An 18965-nucleotide genomic window follows, 5' to 3' on the forward strand; every position below is an offset into this window, starting at 1 on the left:
CGGCCAATCGGCGGGCTCCGTGCCTGCTGACGTCACGAGCCAGCCAGTTCCCTCCAGCTGCAGAGCCCCAGTTTGTCTTTTTTTTTTAAACTAAAATGGAGGCTGGTTTCTCGCCTTAAGGAGCCCATTGCCTTCCCCGCCGAGCCTAGATGTTGACATGTAATAAAGCGGGCAGCAGGATGGTGGTGGATGCGGCCAGCTCCAACGGGCCTTTCCAGCCCGTGGCGCTTCTCCATATTCGAGGTGAGTTGTTGTGTGCTTCAGAGTCGGAACCTTCTGTGGTTAGTTAATAAATGGCTATTGTGCTTCAGATAAGAAGAGCAGGAAGTCCTTTCTAGCCGAATGCATGCCGTTTCGCTGCAGACGGAACCGGGGAGGTGGGGCGTGTCACTGCAGTCTGGCGTTTTACGAACTACTTACAGAATTCGAGTGTCGAGAGGCCTTGCATGCATAGTTCAAAGCTGGTTTTTCTGCTTTCTGCTCGCTCTCCCATCCCCCTTTCCGAGCTGTGCTGATGTCAAAGGATGTGAAGTCACTGCCCGGGGAAGGTATTGGGTGGGGGTGGGAGGGAGAGGCGGGCCGGCAGCGCCTGGCCAAGTCGCCCGTTCGCGGAGTTTCTGTTACGTCTGTGTTGCTTGATACCGCAAGGGTTTTGTCGGGGACGATCTCTGAGTTAAAGATGAATTGCAGTCAGAAAATGTGCAGGAACGACTAGAAAAGAGCTTCCTGTAAAAGGTTCTTTCCATGCTTGACGTGGAGCCTAAAAGAGAGATGCACTCGTGCTTTGAAATGCAGAAACCCACCGTGGGTCGTAATTTCGGAAATGTTAGTGCCTTCCCGGACTTAGGAAATAAATACCTTGCGTTTGCATTGGCTCCGTGTGGCCGCTTGACTTTAAAATTTAACATGACAACAAGTTTTCAATGAGGATGTAATTACACTTTGCCCCATATAGTTTATACAGAATTTGGGTTAACACGTATTTACCTTAAAAACACAGTTACTACTACAGTGATTAATAACAGTTCTATTAAACTCTATCGGGGTGGTAGTATACTTCTTCGTAGTTGTTACTTTTAAATATCGGTCATGTAAATTTTTTTTGTTCGGAATCGGGCCAACTAGAAAATGAAAGTTAAGCCTCCTCAGATCACTTTATAAATTTTTTAATGTCACAGCGGTGCCTCCCAAAACAGTCTTAACTGTCAGAATCGCCTTTAAACCGTGCTAAGGAAGGGTGGGGGCAGGATTATAGGTGACTAATAGTTCGTATGACTAAAATGCCAGACAGGATTTTTCAGGTCCCAGGGTGGACCCGGGGAAGATAAAGCAAATGAACACTCAGCCATCGGAATGAAGTGGGTGCTGCTTTTCTCTCCACACCTCTTCACTGAAGCTGGTGGGAATCACTGTCCACAGTGCCCAACTCGGAGGCTGGGCAGAGAATTCATGGTTTTGCACGGCCCGGCAAACACGGCCAAGGGCAAACCACGGCCCAGCGTGTGGATATTTTAGCTGCAGGAACCAAAGGGGCAAATACGAAACGTAACTTTCGATTTAAGTTCTTAAACACGGACTGACTAGTTAGCAATACGATGATTTCATTGCATATGAAATGTCTATTTTTATACTTGTAGGGTAGCTTTATAAAGGATTTTTTTGGTTTGCGAGCTTTCTGATTTATTAGACACTGAGTGGACTAGTTATTTTTTGAACTATGAATTTATTCTGAAATGGAATCACTTGATTTTATATGTCATACTATTGATTGTTTTTATTTTTATTTATTTTTTTTAATTTCGAGACCTCGTTATGACCGGTTTGGACTTCTTGCTGTTGGTCGGGTGGTCGTTGGTGGCTCTCTCATGGTGGACGGAAAGGAGAGAATGCGTTACTGAACGGGACTTGAGTTTTTGAGGAGGGGTAACCTTTAGGGACGTAAAGCTAACTTCTAATTCAGATGGTGGCCTAATTTCTAATTTCAAAACCTGAAGAATGCTTGATTGACTCATAAGAAGTTTTCAAGAGAAAGCATGTTCATGTGAGGTTTGGCAAAATTGTTTTTATCTTTAGTGGCTTTTTGAGTCTTGATCGGTTTAACATCCAGTTAGCAGCTCTGCTGTGTGTCCAGTGCTGAGGGTCATTACCATGACAGACACGGCCTGGCCCGGAGGAGCCCAGGGGTTAGTGGGGAGACCAGCAGGGCCCCCGATGCCAGCTCTGGGCAGGGGCCTGGGTGCAGGGACTGATATAGTGTTGGGAAAGGGCAGGCAGGGGCAGCACCGAGCGTCCCCTCCCTCTCTGGGGACCCCAGGTCTCCACTTAGGGAGGAGGGGTCTTCCACACAAAAGGGAGGGTCACCTGCCCAAGGTCACACAGTTGTGGGGCCAGGGTCCAAATGCGGGAAGCTGTGTTGTCTTGTTTGGATCTTTATAAAATAAAAAAAAATTTTTTTAATAAAAATCTGGGCTGTTTGTAGAACCTTTTTCCACAGGGTTATAATAGCAGTTTTTTCTAGTGCCTTATCACCATCCATCTGTTTCAGTGACCTCTCGTATGACAATTTAGTGCCCAGGGTTCATTTCTTTGTCGGTTCCCTACCTCGGGCCAGCAAGGTCCAGCTTTCCCAGTTTATAGTCCCCTGGGCGGTAGCCAGGGGAAGGAGGGGACAGTCTCTCAGACAAACAATACTATCACTAGACTGACTGGTAGCCCCAGTGGTTTGATAGTTACCTTCTACTAAATAGTATGGAGATTTTGATTAATATGGTGAATTCGCATATCCTAAAAAGTTCAAGTGCAGAAGGGACGTGCCGCCGAAACTGAGTGTGAGCTTTTCTGTCAGGAGGAGGAAGCGGCACCTGGAGCTTGATGGCTGTAAATTTAGCTTGATGACTTAAATCCTGAACTTGCAGCGCCCTCCAGAACTGTGAGATGAAGGAAATGTTCTGTGCCGTCCCCTGCCATGGTCCCTGGCCACATGTGACCGTTAAGCCCTGAAAATGGGGCTAGCTCAACTAACGATGCAATTGAATTTTAAATCTTATTTTGAACGTAAGCACACACACGCATCTGGTGGCTTCTGTGTTGGACAGCGTGGCTCTGGTGGAGACGGACGACGTTTTTCAGTTTCTGGGCAGTCACTATTTTGGGCTGTGAGTAAAACAGCTGTAAACAGTAAGTAAAGGAAGGGGCGTGACAGTGTGTCCCAGCGAAGCTCTATTTACAAAAGCAGGTGGCGGGCCAGGTCGGGCCCAGGGGCCGTGGTTCGCGGGCCTCTTTCCTAGACTCTTCCTCGAGTTTTTTAGTTGCCTGTTGAGCGTGGTAACGCAGGTGTCACACGGGCGCGCTCCGCGTGGTGGCTTGCTGGGGTTTTGGGGGCCAGGCCTCCGCAGGGCTCACGCTTACCTCCACAGCTGGGATTGTGGCGGGAACGGCCACGCCAGAAAGATGTCACTGGCCAGAGAGGAGAGGAAAGTGCGCCAATCCTCTCCCGGCTGGCTTTTTCCTGGCCTCGGGAAGTGGGCCGCTCCAGCCTCGTCCTGGGCGTTAGCAGGGTCACCCACCCTGGGGTGGGCCTGTCTGTGGGAGACCGCTGCGGAGCCAGAGAGCAAGTTACCTTTTTGTGTAAACCCGTGATTCCGGGGGAATGCAGGAATATTGCACCGTAGAAAAGTTTATCTTCTCACAAGTCTTTCTGGATCATCGATTCTAGGAAAATCTTCGCCTTTCCAGTAAAAACTTAGAGAAGATCGTGCAGGAAGGCTGCGTGGGCATCAGGCCCTGGTGTCACTTCTGTCACCTCCCGCTGCGCTCAACCTGAGACCCCGGCCGGCACCACTAGTGAAACCCGCTCACAGCGCACCTGGGTCCCCGGGCGGGGAGCACACCCGCCCACGTGCTGTCGGGGACACCGTGGGGGCGGTGCCTGGGGTCTCCCTCACGCCCCGGGTGTGGAAGGAAGAGGGTCTCAGTGCTGACCAGAGTGAAGGGCCCTTCAGAAGACGGGGCCAGGGAGCCCCTCGCTCCGCGCGCCGCGTCGGCTCAGCTCAGGTGACTGTAGTTGTGTAGCTGTGGCTGTCTGTGCAGTGACTTCGAGATGCAGCCTCACAGCTCACCTGTACTGACCCTCTACGTGAAGCGGTCTCTTCTGTATCCCAAGGTGCGGCGCTTAGCCAGAGGAACAGGTGGGGAGGGGTGTACGCTTGTGCAAGGCCCGCACACTGTTGTTAGTTGCTCTGCCCTTGCACTTGGGTACAATGTCTGTTCAGAGATTTATGATCATCATTCCTGCCTCGCAGCAAAAGCTAAACTAGAATTTTTTCATTGCAATATGTTAATCGTGTAGAAAAACAAAACGTTGAGGTCAGTAGTCAAGAAAAGGGTGTGTGTTTACACCCAGGAAGAGGACAGACCGTACAGGCGAGCGGCTCGGTTCGATGTCCCATGTCGTGGCGTGGTGGGCTCTTCAGTCCTTCAGCACTCTCCCTCACCTCTGCCCCCGGCCTTCCTGCCTGGGAGGTGAGCAGGACACGTCCAAGGTCACCAGCCTGTAAGGCCCAATCCGGGGCCGCTGCCCCCTGCGCCAGTCGAATGTCCCCAAGCCACTGCCGGTGGCTGTCCCAGGAGGGGAGGCAGCAGTTACGGAGCGCCTTCGGTGTGCCGGCCAGGGCCAGTCCCCCCACCTCCGTGCTCCCCGGGATCTGCCCAGCGGCTGGGGCACCGGGAGAGCTGGAGGCCGCGTCTCGCCCAGGACCACAGAGCAGATGAACCCGGCGTCAGCTCACCGCCCCTTTGCGCCGCTCGGGGCGGCGAGGGGCAGAGGCTCTCGCGTCACGCGTACCTCCTCCTGCCTGTCGCTGTGTTCTGTGCTGTAATGTGTTCGAGTGTCTGGAGTTCAAACTCGTGTCAGGTCTGAATGAGAGTTTGTGAAACTCCACTCACACGTTCTTGGTGTCGGGGAAAACTGAAGGTGTCCTTCCCTGAAGCCCCATTTCCACTTCCCAAGTCGGCCAGGTATTCACTGTTGGCCTGATTTTCGTACGTCCTGCATGTTGAGCATCCTGGGGAAGGTCGTGGTCAGCTGGATGCGTCTCACACGCCTGGCTTTGTCCCTGCGTGTAGGCACTCAGTCAGTCAGTGCCGTGGGTTGAAATCAAAAGTCGTTCCTGTGAATGAGCACTCAGGTCATAGTCGTTGGTGTATTTCTTAGCTAATGACTTGGTCAGTCCAATAATACTGGTCAGGCTCCTGAGAAGCGGGACAAGGTACCTACCTGGTTGAACAAGTGGACAGGACACAGCTCCCGCTGCTCTGGGCTTTGCATCAGACTCAGCCTCCTCTCCCCGTCACACGGAAATGGTGCCACCAAGGATATGGAGACATGGAGAGCTCTGAAAGGGGGGTAAACAGTTCCTCTCGCTGCATGTAAAAGCCTTGCGGCTCTGGGGCGCGGGACAGACCACGGCTCTCGGGAGTGAGGGCTGGCTGCGCCTCGGGCCCTGGAATTGCTTATAGCTCAGAAACCCTTCTAGTTCGTAAAAATAAAACTGAAGAGATCGAATAGTGAAATACAGCGGGCGAATCTACATCAGATCTTTGTTCTCATAAAACCCAAATCGAACCTAGTGGATAGTCGAGGCCACTGGAGGCCGTCGCGGGCTGACACGGCGGCGGTGGAATTCCGCTGGCCCGCTGGGCACAGCAGTGGCCGTGGTGTCCAGGGCTGTCCTTCCGCTCCGGTTGCAGGCCGAAGTAGTTAGGGGTGCGCTGTCGTCATATCTGTGACCTACTGCAGATGATAAAGAGAAAGAGAGTCGACTGTACAGCAAATACGCTAAAACACGAACAGTCGCTGAATCCAGGGGGGCGGGGCGGGTATCAGGGATTCATTCACTTCTTTGTAGCTTTCAACTTTTTCAAATGTGAGAGAGAGATCTTTAAAATCTCCTGCTTCAGAGAAAAACAGGCAAAGGAAATGTAATTAATTACTTAGAATCGTTTCCTCAGTGGTAAGTAGTGGTCTTTTATATTCGAGTTTTGGCTTTTCCTACGTTTCTTCTTTTATTCCATTGTTGACAACTGGTGGCTGTCAGTGAACTAACCAGGCAGGGGCTTGGCCGTCTGGGTGGGGCGAGGTCGAGACCCTGCAGCCAGGCCTGGGTACCAGACCCCAGCCCCCCAAGACCCTGCAGCAGGCAGCCTCACAGCAGGGGTGCCCTGCCTGCTGGCACAGTCGCCTCCTTACTAACTCGGTGCCCACACAGACCGCTGCACCATTTTACCAAACGGTATTTCGGGTGTGCACCTTTTTTTTGATGTTTATTGGCATTTTTATTGGTCTTTTAAAGGATAACGGCCTTTAAGGCATACTGTAAGATAAAACCAAGCTTAGTAGTTAAGGGCGGGGGTCTGAAGCCACAGGGCTGGGTGAGACCCTGCCCCCTACTCCACCCCACCCCTGGCCAGCTGAGCCACCGTGGGCAAGCCACTCGCTCGCTGTGCCTGGAAGCGCGGGAATGAAATGGGAGTGACATGACCAGCCTCTCGGGTTCTGTGAGGGTGAAATGCGTGTACACATCAGGTGCTTGAAATGGTGCCTGAGTGTTTTACGACTCAGTGTTTGTGGTCGCCGTGGTTATCATCTCTTTTCTAGGTCACTTCGGAGCCCAGCGTCTTAATTAACCACGCTTGTTTTCTCTGTCTTTTGCTGTATTTACCTGTATTTGTTCCTCTTGAGGCTCATCTGCCGCCTCCTCCCCTGCTTCACCGAGCCTTTCTCTTGCAGTCTGCTGGTCACTTCGCCGCCTGGAGAAATGGGTGGAGAAATGGGTGGAGAAATGGGTGCCATCGCTGCTCCTGGAGTCTGTGCTGTGTGCTCTGCTCCTGGGTCGAGTGTAAAAGTACCTAATAGGGTGACCGCAGGCACACCCCCTGGGCACGTCTATTCAGAGCGATCTCCCTGCTCCTGGGAGCTCAGGCTTTCACTTCCCATGGGTCTCCTCGGTTAACTAAAATGAGAAATCTGCATTTATATACACTCCTCTCCTCTCCCCATTTTTAACTCTTTTTTGAAGAAAAGCGTTTAGCATAACATTGGTCAGGAATGTTACTTAGAAGTTAGAGACGTTATCTGTGATTGGTCCCGAACAGAATGACTTGGCTCTCACTTCCTTGTAGTGCTTTTCAAACGCAGATGTCGCTTCCCTTGCTGGCAGCCCCTCCCCTCCGACTTCCAGGTTTACTGGCTTATTGTCAAAACCTGCAACATTAAACTCCTCCTAATTCCATTTTTTGTGGTGGGCTTTTTAATTGAGATAGTATTTGAACTAAGTAGGATCTTAGCTATAACCTTACATCTTACTGTTTGAAGTTTAAGTGTTGCATTTTTAATAGAATTTGAGCTGGTTGGCTTTTCCGGTCTCTTTGTCATTGATGCGTGTGAACTTTTCGTGCAACATTTGGACTTTTGTCTGCTGGTCGCGTTAGTCATGAGCAAAGCATCCTTCCTAATTCCGGTGTTTGGACTTGTAAGGTTAGTGAGAACAGGACTGTTCACTCCGGGGAACCACCCGGCTCCTCCCAAGCTGCGGGTCCCTGACTCGGGTCCCTGAGTCTCGGTGGCCGGCGGTACATACGGGTGCGTTTGCGGCTGGCCGCGACGTCCGTGCATGCACACCTGGGACTTGCTCTTCTCACCTTTCTGTAATGAGCCACACTCATCGAGGGGCAGCACTCGGTAGCGAAGAACTGAGGCTACAAGGGCGTCCCCAGCCTTCACGTAGGGAGGGCAGCGTCACAGGCATGAGTCCCACAGACGGACCAAGGCGCCTCCTTGGCCTCCTGGCTGCGGGGCCGCTTGCCCTCGGCACGGAGGCAAGGCGGTTACGCAAACCACTCCTTTGTCACAGCAGGGCAGTGGTGGCCGGCGAGCGGTCCCCGTGCGCTCCGCCACGCTCACGCTGGTCTGACCTGAGGATGTCCTCAACGAAGCGTGAGGTGGTTGGTTTATTACATCTCAGCCCTCACGTACACCTTTTAGCCCTGTGGGGCGGAGGCCAAGTTCACACGCCACCCTGTGCGTGCTGCAGCGTGGCGCCGTCGGCGGGGGACTGGGCAGCTATGTGCGTTGCAAGCTGAATGAGCCGCTTTTCTCAGCAACGTCATTTTTCCCTGAAAGAGCAAAGGCTGACAAACTGTGGTTATTAAGATTTGAGTAGTCGACAGCCACTTCCTCGAAAAGGAGCAAGTGAGCCTGTCAGTCCAAGGGAGACAGCGGTGACACCGTTTGTTGCCCGTGACACAACTGGAGCTTGTAAGCAAAAATTTGAATTTGGGAAATCTTGAACCTGCCGGCCCGAGCCCGGCCGCCGTCCTGGTGCTGATGACAGACGGGGCTTCTCGACGTGTGCGGTGGACGAGCTGCGTGACTCTGGCACCAGCACCGTCCCCATGAGCTCTGGACGCAGCTACAAAACACGTGTGGGCGGAAGAGACCTTCAAAGAGAGGGACGCGCCCAGGGTTTTGACAAAACCGGAACAGCCACTGACACGGTTTCAGATCCCACGTCGCAGCCGATCCGTAAGAGGCCACCACCTGTGGAATGTTCGTGTCAGATCAGAGAAGAACACCTATGATTTTTTAAAGCTGTTGAAATGCTCCATTTTTCAGCTGAACGTGTCTCTGCGAGGCTGGGCTCTCGTTCGGAAATTTCAACCAAAACCGCATATCAAACAGATGGAAACCAGGAGAGAGATGCAAACCTGCCTTCTCCTCTCCTGCTGAGTCAGATGCTGAAAGGGTGTGAACACGGAAGAGATTGCCGTTCTTCCTGCTTGATTTTTTTTTTTTGAAAATAAAATTATTTTCATAACGATATTTAACACAAAATGAGCCTATTCTTGTTATTTTAAATGGATTAATAAGTAAACGTTTTACGTATTCTCTAATCTGGTCCGTATCAGCAGCTATAACCCACGTAGCCCATGCTGTTTAGGCTCCTCCATACTTTTTCTTAGAGTGAATGTGGGTCCTCGCCCCTCCCCCCAAAAATTGAAAACCGTTAGCCTAGGAAATCTAACATGGGTAAGATGTGACCCCATTTTTACCAAACCTCTGTATATTTTCTCTTCTCCCCTCAAAAATAAAAAAAAAATGACCAGACAGACGCAGCAGTCCCTCTGGCAGCGTGAGGCCTCCCAGGCCGCAGGGAGAGGGGGTGGCTGCGCCCGCGCCGGGCCGAGGGGCCACCCCAGGACCCAGGGTCTCCCTTTCTGCCGCAGTCAGCTTCCGTTTATCTTTTTCTAATCTTTTTTAAAACTCCGTATGTGAATATAGCCACTTTTAAGTTTTTTTAAAAATTACAAATAAACTAAGATTCTCCCTGGCTTTACCCCCTAAGTCGGTCTCCCACCTTTCCTGGCATCTCAGAGCGAATCGTTTGGAGTTTGCTGTGTGCCGTTCTAGACGTCCTGTGTGTGTGTGTGTGTTTACACAAATAACGTAGATGTGCATTTTTTATTCACAGAAAGTATATAGTACTTTTTATTTCCCAGAGAAAAAATTGACATGCCGTTTTTAGAAACCTAAGCATCCTGCACGTTCCAAGTGTCCCAACAGTGCTCCAAGGTGCTTCATGATGCTCGAGGTGACACCATCGAAGTGCGGTGGCCTGGCGCATGCTGTGTGTGCCTCCCAGACGGCGCCTCATGAGAGGAGGCCTCTAGTGGAGCCACCTGCCCTGTGCCCGGGCCTGTCCTAGGGGCCATCACAGCCACTAACGCCCTCGGTCTGGTAGGAGGAGCCCTGTGCTCGTTTTACTCAGGTTGTCAGATCGAGTGTCCACGAGTGGACCTAACCAAGCAGGGAGTGACAAGGCCAGGGGAAGCTCGTGCTCTCCGGCTGGAACTCAAGTCGCTAGTGCCACCCCCAGCTGCCAGGGTTTGTGCTTCTCCGCGCTTGAGACCCAGTTCCGAGGAGACCGCACCAGCGACCCTTCTTTTCGCTTGTGGAAATATTTTACTACTAGGTCAGTAACGTCATAATAAACTACGTACGGCGTCAGACAGGTACTGGACCCACCAGGGCGATCACCTGGTAAATTATATAAATGTCTGATCAGTGTGCTCTACACCCGAAAGTAATGTAATATTGAATATCAGCTGTAACTGAAAAACACATTTTAAAAAAATACTTTACTAGATTTGAAAACATTGGGGTCTTGTTAATTTAGTGACCTGCCCTCTCCCTAAATTAGATCGAGTCACACCAGAATTTGAAGCTATCAGGGGTTTAAGGCCTGACAGTGTCACTTATTTGAGTCCTCGATTAAGTCTCCATGCCTCCCTGAACCTGCAAATATGTCAGGTTTAAATGTGCATTTGATTAAATTACTTATTTTCAAGGGAAATGAAAGGTCAGATTCCCGTTTCAGTCCACTATTCCCGAGGACAAAACACAATGAGAATGCGTGAATGTCTCTTATTCTAGAGAAATGCTGTGAGTGTAGAAGCTCTGAGTGTCCAGTGAGTCAGGGCTTTTTTAAGACTAATAAATTTCCAGAGGTTTTTCTTTGCAATAAAGTCACAAACGACATATCGAAAAAGTGTCGATAATCTTAGATAATCTTAAAGGTTAACGTAAATTTACACTTTAATCGAATGCCGTCCTGAAATGTTTTGCTTCCTCTCTCCCTGCCTCCTCCCCTCCGGCAGGCCTTTCTTATCTCATTTATTTTCCAGGTGAGGCCTTCAGGTATTGAAACTGACCTTTTCTGAGGCGTGTAAACTTTCTCTGGGTTGACTTTTCGTATTCAAATAGGGCGACATCAGTGGTCATGAATCCTGCACATCTTACTTTTAAGTTGTATGCATCCATTTAATGTAAACCTTCAAAATATTAATCTTGAGTTTTTGCCTTTGATTTTGGTACGTGTTGCACTGCTCGGTATCCAGTTAAGTGAGCACAGATTGGCTCGCTTGCACCGATTAGAATACTACATTTGGGGGTGGGGGAAGTGCGTGTTGGTGCACGTGTGTTTATACAAAAACAAATACCACCTTCTAAAAACCAGCCCATTCTGTCGTCCTGTTATTTAGTATGAGAGCCGGGCTCCGACATTTGTTTATTTGAGCCTTTTCTCTATTTTACAAAAGAAGGAAAGCCTTTAAGCGGAATGTAAGCTAAACTTGGAGCCCCCAAAATAATTTCTAACGCTATACTTCATGTTTAAATGTTAAAAACAATACTAGAGGGAAGTTTAAGAAGCATGTTCAGTAAAGCATTCTTTGGCAGGAAACAGGAACTTATCAGCCAGTGAATAGCCTCAACCGTGGCACCCATAGTAACTACGACATGCCACCCGTGTAAATATTTACACCAGCGAGGCGTGTGCAGGCCCGAGGCAGGGCGGCCCCAGAGCTAGTGCAGCTCAGGCGTCTGCCACCTTGCACAAATCTGGTACACCACGCACCGCCGTCATTTATTTACTCCAGAGTTTTTTACGACTGTGTAGCTTTAAGAGAAAATGTTTCAGAAGATCAGATTCCTCGGAGCACACCGGGACTCCCGTCTGCAGCAGGTAGATGCCCAAAGGGAAATGCGTAGGCGTGTTTGTCATTAGCACCCAGGACCTTTTTAATCTTCAAAGCTCCTCACAAGTGTTCATTAACCGTCCCCTTTCAGTGAGGCTGCACACAGGTATCATTAGTCCCATTTTTACACTGATGGAAACCAAAGCAGAGAGGTTCCCGACCTGCCGGAGGTCCCCGAGGGGTTGGTGACCGAGAGCAGTTGGCCACCGGGGTTTCTGACTCACGCTCCGGGCGCCCATCGCGGCCTGCAACCAGGCTGCTCCTGCAGGCCCCTTATCACAGAGATCTGGCCACACGCTGCTTTCTGCGCTCGGTTTGGTTCAGTGGTGGAGAGTGCGAAGCAGCCGGAACCAGGCTGGTGGATCTTATGGTGTCATCTAGAAAAACGAGAGATGCGGCTTCTGGGTCACGAAGGTAAGATGTGCCTCAGGGGTTCGTGGGGAAGGAAGAAATGAACTCAGCTGAGCCTAAAATTGTCTAGCCACCCGCCAGGCCCGCTGCCCCCAGCACCACCTAGAAGCTCAGGAGAAACAGACTTCGTGACAGTTTGGCCCTTGGTTTAAGGATTTTGCACATCCCAAAGGATTCACGCTGAAGTTGCATTTTCTCCCCCCCCACCCGCCAAACCCACAAGTCGCATTTTCACCATAGCTCAGGAGAGTATTTATTTCAATGATCAGCATAAACTTACTGCAACTAAATAGTCCTCATGAGCAATTCTGAGAATTTAGTACAAAATTAGATCGTTTTGGTGGTGGCGACGTAGTAAGCTCTTGGGAAGTGGGGAGGCGCGTCCTTTATCTGAAAGCTGGCTGTTTATTAGCACCGGCGGTCGTGGTCGTCCACGGTGCTAACGAGGACTGTTCCCGACGCCGTGTACAATTGAGGGGCTGTTCGCCCTGTAGTCAGAAAAAGTCCTTTCCCGATTTGCATAAAGCTCGCCGAATGCTTCCTTCCTCGTTCTTCGCTTTTGAGCACGCCGAGCGTGTGCTCGTGTCGATTTAAGTGTGAGTAACATCACAGCCCCGTGTTCCTTGTTGTCGCACATGAGGTCAAAATGAAGACCGAAACATTTTAGCGAACCGCGTTCATCTCAGACGGCAGGAGAACTTTACGAAATGCACCGAACGCGGAAGGGCGAGCGCCGTTTGGTTTGGATGTTCTGCCTCACGTCCACCGAAAGCTTCGTTCCGCTCCTTGACCGCACATGTAGAGATGACTGCCTCGGAGACTGACGTGTGCCCAGCACTGAGAACTGGTGATGAGACAGGCCCGGGAGGCCTACTCCACACAGGCACGGAGACGGTGCCAGTGGCCGGCGGCCCGGGGCGAGGCCTCCCAGGAGTCGCTGGGTTAGCTCGCTGGTGGTCCCAGCATGCGGTCGGGGACAGGGGTGACTTGGGCCTGCAGAGCGTGTCGGGCAGTGTGATGATGAGAAAATGTGCTGGGAAAGGGCTCGTGCGATGCGGGTAGTGACTTGTGGGCTGACCGCCAGCTACGCGGGAGGGCTCCGAGGACATGGGTCAGGGTTCCGAAATGAAACCCAAAGACAGACAGGAAGCTGAAAGTGACGCCTGGGGTGTGGGAATACGAGGGGTCTCACCGTGTGTGGATTTGAACTGCGCGAACATGTTCCCTACTCAAAAAAATTAAATGGAAAGAAGGCGGAGCGTTAGAAGTGGGAGGCGATGCCGGTGACCGGGCTTCGCGGTCAGAATCAGGGATGGCTGTCTTTCTAGGTCCTTGAAGTTTCTGCTGTGCCGGCAGTTAGCTGGCTAGAACACAGCATGGAAAGGCCAAGATCATGGATTTGAACTTGAGACATGGCCAGAAATTAAGTCCACCTGTCCTTACCCTAGCGCGCGCGCCCCGCTCTTACCCGGCCCGTCTGCACGCGCACCCTCACGCGTGAGGGCGGCAGAGCACGCGGGTGCAGGGGGCTTGGGCAGGTCGGGCCCCCTTCACTTCCTGACAGGGCCTCGCGCAGGTGGCGTCACTCTGGCCGAACTGGCCCCTCGTCGTTGCAGTGTCACTCAGTCGAATGAACCAGTTTCGCTGTATTTCACACCCTGTCACCGTGCGGTGGGCCCTGTCCCTTTCTTGTCTGTGCAGACCGGATGTGCTGCAGACCAGGAAGTGCAGCGTCGTCCCCGGCACAGAGGTTTTGACAGATATCTGGGGCAGGAAGCGGGGGCGGCGGGGGCGGGGTGGGGCGGTGATTTTAAAAGCAAGTTGGGGAAGGTAGGGCCTGGTGGCTTTGGTTTTCTCAGTGGCAAAAGGGGGCGCCTCTGCAGAAAATTGAGGGGAGAGAGGTGAGGTGGGAAGTGCGAAGAGCAGAGAGGGAGTGGCCGAGGGGCGTGGCCAGCGCTGGCACCCAGCCCTCTGTCACAGCACAGTCCCCATCTGGATGCCAGGCCCTCATCATCGACGCGCCTTGCGGATGTTCTTCCCAGGCTGTGGGGCGGCTTTTCACTTTCTCGATGGTACCGTTTGCAGCGCAGACCTTTTTAATTTGGACGAGGCCCAGGTTATCTGATTTGTCTCGCTGCTTGTTCTCAGTGTCCTTCGTAAGGAACCACGGCCCAGTCCACAGACTCGGCCTCGCGCTTTCTTCTAGGAGTTTTGCGATCTTAGCTCTTGCATCTGCTCTCTGGTCCACGTGGGCGTCCTACGTGGTGTTGGGTCAGCGTCTGCGTCCACTCGTGCATGTGGACACCCCATTTTCCCAGCCCCATTTGTTGGGAAGACCGCCCTTTCCCCACTGAATGGACTTGGCACGCTTGCCGGGAGTCAGGGGACCGTCAGTGTGAGGGTTTGTTTCGGGACCGTCTGTTCTGTCCCACGGTCTGTATGTCTGTACGGTCTTGGTTACGGTGGCTTCGTTGGGACTTTTAGAATCAGGAAGCGTGCATCCTCCAGCTCCGTCCTTCTTTTTCAGAATTGCTTTGGACTCGGGTTCGGATCCCTTGCATTTCCGTGGGGGTTTTAGAGCCGGTCGTCAGTGCCGCCAGCCTCTTCCCTTAGCCCCGTCTGCACCGGGGTTGAATGGATCAGGATGGGGCGGCCCGGACTCTCCCTGGCAGCCGCTCTGACTCTGAGGGGAGACCCTGCTCCTGTGGGGTCCTGCCTTCGCCCCATGTGGCCTCCTAAGAACCCCCAAAATGTTTGTTTCTGAAGTCTCAGGATGTGTCATAAAAAGCTATTCGAATTTTGTTTGTATTTTGTTTCATAATTATCATGGATTAATGTAAAAAAAAATTGCGTAGCATGTTTATCCTGTGGCTCAGTGCACCCCCCGAACGCATACCCCAGTTTAAAAGGCCCCTCTGGGGGGAAAGCTGCCCGTTGGAGCCCCGGTGCGTGCAGAGCTTGTCCCTTTGATCATTGCCGTCTAAGCTCTCCAGACCCAGGCTGGCACCATTCGCACTGGGTCAAGTGGCGTCCATTACCCAACTCGTAGTGGGCTGGTGACGCCTGCAGAGCTCCAGTCCTTCCCTGTCGGTTCTTGCAGTAGATGTAGGTCCCGCCAGTCTCGGCCATCAGAAGATCGAATTCTTGCAGGATGACAGCCATTTCGTTCCTAAGTTACCTTCCCGTGGAAAATCAAGGTCATGGCCCGGGACCACATGCGCTCAGTGTACCTAGGTTCTGGTGTCCCAAAGATGGCGGTCCGGTTTTAGTCATTTCCAAACACCTGTGCTGCTCCGTGACAAGGCTTACCTGTCCGAGACAAAAATAAAGGTGATACAGTGCAAGTTTGTCATAAAGCTAAATTTATTGTTCCATTTATAGGCCTACTTTTTATTCCAAGATTGTCCTTTTTGGTATTAAAATATTTTTTCTGATATGATTTTTTTTTCCAATGTTCTTCTTTGTGAGCCAATGTCAGTCTTCAAGATTCTTTGTGAAAATTTACTGGTCTGTGAAATCCTACCTCCAGAACATTGTTTTAAACCACAAGTCTCAAAACTTTACCTCGTTTACATTTGGAATTACCACATAAATATTTCAAACATTTGGTGTCACTTAAAAGCCTGTTTTCTTATTCCTTTTATATGAAATGTCCAGAATAGGCCAATCCATAGAGACAGAAAGCAGGTTAGAGGTTGCCAGGGCCCGGGGCGGGGGGAGGGGTGAGGCAGGGGGCGGAGCCATCGCTCGAAGGGCACAGAGTGTTCTTCTGGGATAATGACAGAGTTTTGAAATGAGAGAGAGCGGTGGTTGCACAACACTGAAGGCCCTAAATGCCACCGAGTCGTGCGCTGTGCGGTGTGTTGTGTGAATTCCACCTCCGCCCTTTTAAAGCCCGCTTTATTCGTCAGAATAATTACACACGCGGCTGGAAGCGGGGAGTGGGGACAGTTTTATTCAGGTCATACGGTCCCGGTGAGTTCACGGTACGTGCTCACACATACACATGCTGCGTGTGTGTTACTAACTCGGGTCTCTAAGGAGAATCAGAAGCCGGTGAGGTAGACAGACACTCCGCTCTGGGACGGCAGAGAGAGTCGTTTGAACACCGCACTAAGACTCAAAGATTTTCCTTATTCCCACCGCAGAAACACATGCATCCACCAACTTTCTACAGCCTTTCACACTGAACGCCGAAGTTTTGAAAGCACGTTCAGGAGGAATCCGAGTGACGTTTGTCTTACTGCTCTGTCTGGTGCATCTGTCCTCAGTGTTTACTGGGACACGGGCCACCGAGCTGAGGGCAGTGAGCCGAGTCTGCCCTCCAAACCGTGAAAGGGAGCGTGAGCTCTCTCCTCCCTCCCCCAAGAGAGAAAGGCAGGGAAAAGAGAAGGACCCTGCGTTATGCTTAAGGAAGAAGCCTCACTGTGAATTCCAGGCGTTTTGTAGGCTTTTCTCCCTGCTGCTTCCAGGAGTCCCCAGTGGGGAAGTGCGGGGTCGGGCCCACCTGGCCTTGGGCTCCGGTCCGAACGGTCACTGCCGTTCAGGTCTTAGTTTCCTGAAATAAATGAGCTTGTCGCCTTAACGTCCGTTAAAACACTGGTTGTGCTTTACCTTTCACCGAATGTCAGTGTCTCATAATATTTCATAAACGTGGTTTGGTTTGGTTTTGCTTTTTAGAAAGTTGATTTTTCCACTGAACTTGGGCTGCGTTTGTCGATGAGTTGTGTTTTGTTCAGATGGTTTTCTGTGCACTGATGCTGATCACGGAAGGACAGCCTCGCTCACCCTGGTCGTAGACGGGGAGATTCAGACACACAGCTCCACATGGGCAGTTCCTGGCCCCCAGCCCCCCACCTCGTCACCCTTAAGTGGCACCTTCAAATCGCGTTTCTTCACGAGCCAGCAGCTCAGCCCCACTTTGCTACAGCATTGAACTTGTGCTCCTAGAAACCGCACACCGGCCTGGTGTCCATAGTGACAAAAAAGGAAAGTTTTCAGAAGTCGTTTATATTCAGGCCCCGCTGCCACAGCCGACTGCTCGGCGTCCGCGCCTTGTACAAGCTGGAACCAAAACAAGGACGTGCGTGGCGTTGTCCGCACCTCAGATCCTGTGAATTCCATATTTACAGAGGACACATCTGCTTTATTCAGGCCTGTCGTTGAGGCAGAAGACCTCAGATCTATGACTCAAAGGAAAACAGTGTACTTCCTGGAAACGCCAAATTGTTCCCACCCGCTCTTTAAGTCTCACGGTGCGTCCGTAGGAGAATTTCCAAGCCCGTCAGCCTGGGTCCCTGTTACCCACTCATGGCCCACGGCCCCTGAGACATTTCTTTCGGTGAAGCCTTATGTCGCCACAAGCGAGACTGTGCAGGGTCTGTGAGCCACGCGCCCCCCTCTCCAAATGAGACCAGGGTTTGCTTCACGTCCCCTAACAAATGGCCACCCGCCTCGGCACCATAGGCAGATTTTCAGCTGTGGCTTAGCAGGTTCTGACCTGATTCTGGCCCCGCTTTGAGGCCGGCCACAGCCAAGGGTTGGCCCAGATCTTTGGAAATCGGAGCAGCAGGAACCTCCCCCGATCTGGGGCCGCTGGCGGCTGGGCCAGGGACGAGGACAGCGGGCTGTCTGCACCAACGGGTGTCCAACGAGATGGCTGGCTTCCAGCAAAGGTTCTCGGTTAAAACCGTAGCACACCGTGCTAGTCCATCAAGCACGTGACTCCTGTGGAGTTGGCTCACGTTACAGATACTTGAGTTTGAAGGTATGAAGGGAAAATTCAAGTCCCTTAAAACAAAGAATGCAAAGATCGGCCAGGGAGCTGCCATCGGGGAGGCCGGGTCTGAGGGCCGGGAGGGAGCAGGTCGCTGCAGCGGAAGGCGGCACTCGGGGGCGGGGACCGTGAGGAGAATCCCGTAAGTGTTAAGGGCAGGTAGCCACGCTCTCCACGGTCGGGATGGGATTAGGGGCGTCACGGTCCTGGAGGAGCAGACCACACTGACGGGGCAGACACGACAGGAGCGTGATGGCGGGGGCAGGTGGACACGGGGCCGCGTCCGGCCCTTTCTGTAAACGTATTCATTCGGCACACATTTCTGAGCACTTTGGTGCCTGATGGCTGTCATACTCGGAGAGAATGTACAGCCAACTGTCCCTGTGCACCCCCTGGGGAAGGGCGTCTCGCTCAGCTTCGGGGAGGTGCTGTGGTGTCTCGTGTTCATATGTTTGTTCGTAATGAAATATGGCCCTTCTCGTTGGCATCTATAAGATCTTAATATTTCAGACGTGCTTACATAGTTATGTAGGGTATTATTTATATCTTGGCTACTTCCAAAAAAGAATTTGATAGGGCCTAAAATATTGGAATTTATTCAACAGTATATTAAAGGAAAAAATTTACTAGAAGCCAGTTTGGAGGGCCAATTCAACTTTCAGATGGAAGTTATTCAGCACAGTTTCAGAAAAAGTTTTATGCTACCAATGTGCCAGTGGGCGTAACGTCTTTTTTTTTTTCCTGTAACGTCTTTTTAAGCTGCTTATTTGTGACGCTAGATCTACTGCAGGTGCTCCCCTCCTGTCTGTAAGATGGGATATGCCTCCTCATCATCGCACATCCCTTAAATAAAAGAATTAGTCGGTTGTTTACACTGGCTAAAGTTCAGTTTAATTTGTCCAAACAAAATTCTTCAATTAGCAATATTATGACGTAAATTTGAAGGCAAAACCCGAAAAGAACTAAGTGATAGCCTGGGATTGTTGGAGAGAGTCTCCCACTGGGTCCCTACACAGTATTCGATTTACAGAATCAGAGACTGGCTGGCAGTCAGCAGAAGCCAAGAGGGATTGTCTGTCTGTCTGTCTGTCTGCCCTCTCAGTGAGAGAAACAATGTTCGATGAGCGTAGAACGATCTTCGCCCGCGTTCAGGGTGGAGACGCAGACTACAGCTCACGCACTTGGT

The 18965-nt window shown here is 51.5% G+C and overlaps 1 protein-coding gene and 1 long non-coding RNA gene across 11 annotated transcripts in view; one reads left to right on the plus strand and one right to left on the minus strand.

Annotated features, from left to right (window-relative positions):
* LOC107196678 overlaps positions 1–2757 on the minus strand; it is a 15539-nt gene extending 12782 nt beyond the window's left edge. For 2 of the 4 annotated variants that reach the window (XR_003044087.1, XR_001518109.2), the window contains exon 1: positions 421–2757. This is a non-coding gene — a long non-coding RNA (uncharacterized LOC107196678). The remainder of the gene's footprint in view (positions 1–420) is intronic. The other 2 variants (XR_001518108.2, XR_003044086.1) reach the window with 2 other exon arrangements.
* The window catches only part of PPP2R5C (protein phosphatase 2 regulatory subunit B'gamma), a 126773-nt gene that overhangs the window by 39222 nt on the left and 68586 nt on the right, over positions 1–18965 (plus strand). For 4 of the 7 annotated variants that reach the window (XM_006925581.3, XM_006925583.3, XM_025041972.1 and 1 more), the window contains exon 1: positions 25–243. The exons of 2 other annotated variants lie outside the window; for them this stretch is intronic. In XM_006925581.3, the coding sequence (XP_006925643.1) occupies positions 150–243 (94 nt within the window). In that variant the 5' untranslated portion in view covers positions 25–149. Of the gene's footprint in view, positions 1–24; positions 244–18965 lie in introns of those variants that run through there. One more of the 7 variants, XM_025041974.1, reaches the window with a different exon arrangement.

Source organism: Pteropus alecto, unplaced genomic scaffold (genome assembly GCF_000325575.1).
Source record: "Pteropus alecto unplaced genomic scaffold, ASM32557v1 scaffold8, whole genome shotgun sequence".
Taxonomy (NCBI): Eukaryota; Metazoa; Chordata; class Mammalia; order Chiroptera; family Pteropodidae; genus Pteropus; species Pteropus alecto.